Below are 2,500 nucleotides of genomic sequence, written 5' to 3'. Positions count from 1 at the left end.
TAATAATAATAATAATAGTAATAAGAGTAATAATAATAATAATAATAATAATAACAATAATAATGATAATAATTATAATATTAATAACAATAATGATAACGACAACAACAACGACAACAATGATAATAAATATAATAATAATAATAATAATAATAATGATAATAATAATAATAATAATAAATATAATAACAAAAACATTTTAATAATAATAAAAAATATAATAATAAAAACATTTTAATACTAACAAAAAATATAATAATAAAAACATTTTAATAATAATAATACATATAATAATAGTAATAACAATAACAATAATAAGAATAATATTATTATAACAACAATAATGATCATAGCATTTATAATAACAATGATATTGTTAATTATTCTAGATTTGTCAGTTTTGATAAGAATTACAGCAACATTGAAAAAGAAATAAGAAGGTCCTAGGTTGAATAATCCTTAACCTAGAATCCAATAGTCACTAACATCAACACTAATATCCTTACACTCAAGAAACTACAGTAAAGTTAATCCCCCTAAACACATTACTTTTATGCAAATTCAATAACCATAATCTCGCCAACTATTAACTATACAGTTACTAATCTCAATTGCAATTTACTGTAAACTGTAACCTGACCAACAAGTAACTAAACAACTACTTTTCAGCAGCTACTGTAACTCCGCTAATAAATAATCCTAAAGTTACTATGACGCAACTTGAGTAACTATAACCCACGGTCAAGTGAACACGCAACAACTACTAAGCAACTTTAGGAACTACAATCTCACGAACAAAGACACAACTTTAGTTAGAGTAACTTCACGAACAAGTAGTATTATAGTGAAAGGGGAGAAACTGACCAGGCGAACAAGGAAACATGCAGTTACAAAGAAACAACTTTACGACCACCACAAACAAGTAATCACACAGATTAATGGAAGCATTATAAGAAACAATCCATTCGGGCCAGTGAACATACAGCTAACAATAATAATAACCTGAGTAACTATAACTTCTCGAACAAATAAACATAAATAAAGCATTGTGTAGCAACTTTAAGAACCGCAATCTCACGCACAAATAAATATACAATTAAAGGGACACAACTTTAGTAACTATAACCACGAAAAGATAAACTCAGTAATACGTAAGTCTCTACCCAAGCTCTGATTCAGATCATCTTTTCTTCTGTTTGCTTGCAGTCGCGCCCCTTTGCCGTGGGGGACAAAAGGTAGTGTACGGCGCCGGGAAGCACGAAGAACTTAATGTTACGTGCAATGTGGAAGCACATCCAGAGCCTTTTCGTTACAGGTAAAACTGGTGAAATATGACTCTATCGGTTAGTTATGTGTGTACATCTGATCTGTTCGTATATTTATTTCCATCGGTATTTCAGTTTATCCATCACAATGAGAGATTAATCTGTAGATTTATCATTTGATTGATCACATATTTTTATTTTGTTTCGTCGATGTATCTGTTAGGGTGTATTTTAACATGTTTTTTTTTCTCTGTAATTACCATTTGTGGAAAGTATTATTCCGTATATCACAATACATCCATAATATCAATAAATAAACGTCTATACGTCGCTGTATCATTACACATGCTTCGCACAGACTAACATTTAAAAGATGGATGGAAAAAAAAACTCATACCATTATCAAACAAACAGAAAAGACCCATCAATATGGCCTATCCCTTCGACACTACAAGTACTGTTTATATCTGCGACGAATAGGTGGGCGTTCAATAGTTCGTCCGAGGTCGTGGACATCCCCGTCAGCCGAACGTGGGTAGTCGGGAAAGGGTTAAGCCAGGTCTCGTACACACCGCACAGTCATCAGGAGTACGGGTCGTTGCTGTGTTGGGCCAGAAATGACGTCGGGATGCAGAAACAGCCTTGTATCTATCACGTTATACACGCTGGTGAGTTGCTCTGTTCATATTTTGGATGGATAGAGAGAGAAAAGGAGAGGGAAGGGTTGGAAGAGAGAGGGGGTGGGGTAGATATGTAGGTTGATAGATAAATAGACGTAGATGTCTGTGTGTGTGTGTTGGTATGTGTGTGTGTGTGTGTGTGTGTGTGTGTGTGTGTGTGTGTGTGTGTGTGTGTGTGTGTGTGTGTGTGTGTGTGTGTGTGTTTGTGTGTGTGAAACACACAAACACACACCCATATATAATATAAATATATATACACACACATATACACATATATATACATGTATATGTATGTATGTAGTTATATGTACATATATACACACATATATATATATATATATATATATATATATATATATATATATGTATATATATATGTATATATACACACATACACACCCATACATATATATGTGTGTGTGTATGTGTTGAGCAAGTGGTAGTAAGAGAGATAAAGATATATATGGAAACATATATATATATATATATATATATATATATATAGAGAGAGAGAGAGAGAGAGAGAGAGAGAGAGAGAGAGAGAGAGAGAGAGAG

At 32.4% G+C, this 2,500-nt stretch overlaps 1 protein-coding gene across 6 annotated transcripts in view; it reads left to right on the top strand.

Annotated features, from left to right (window-relative positions):
• LOC125028972 (B-cell receptor CD22-like) overlaps nucleotides 1-2,500 on the top strand; it is a 232,097-nt gene that overhangs the window by 203,239 nt on the left and 26,358 nt on the right. For 5 of the 6 annotated variants that reach the window (XM_047618651.1, XM_047618648.1, XM_047618649.1 and 2 more), the window contains exons 11-12: nucleotides 1,207-1,315; nucleotides 1,746-1,933. The exons of the other annotated variant lie outside the window; for it this stretch is intronic. In XM_047618651.1, coding sequence (XP_047474607.1) covers nucleotides 1,207-1,315; nucleotides 1,746-1,933 — 297 coding nt within the window. The remainder of the gene's footprint in view (nucleotides 1-1,206; nucleotides 1,316-1,745; nucleotides 1,934-2,500) is intronic. 6 annotated transcript variants of the gene reach the window in all.

Source organism: Penaeus chinensis, chromosome 9 (genome assembly GCF_019202785.1).
Source record: "Penaeus chinensis breed Huanghai No. 1 chromosome 9, ASM1920278v2, whole genome shotgun sequence".
NCBI classification, from domain to species: Eukaryota; Metazoa; Arthropoda; class Malacostraca; order Decapoda; family Penaeidae; genus Penaeus; species Penaeus chinensis.
Note: the sequence above shows the minus strand (reverse complement) of the source record. Positions and strands in the feature narration are given on the sequence as shown.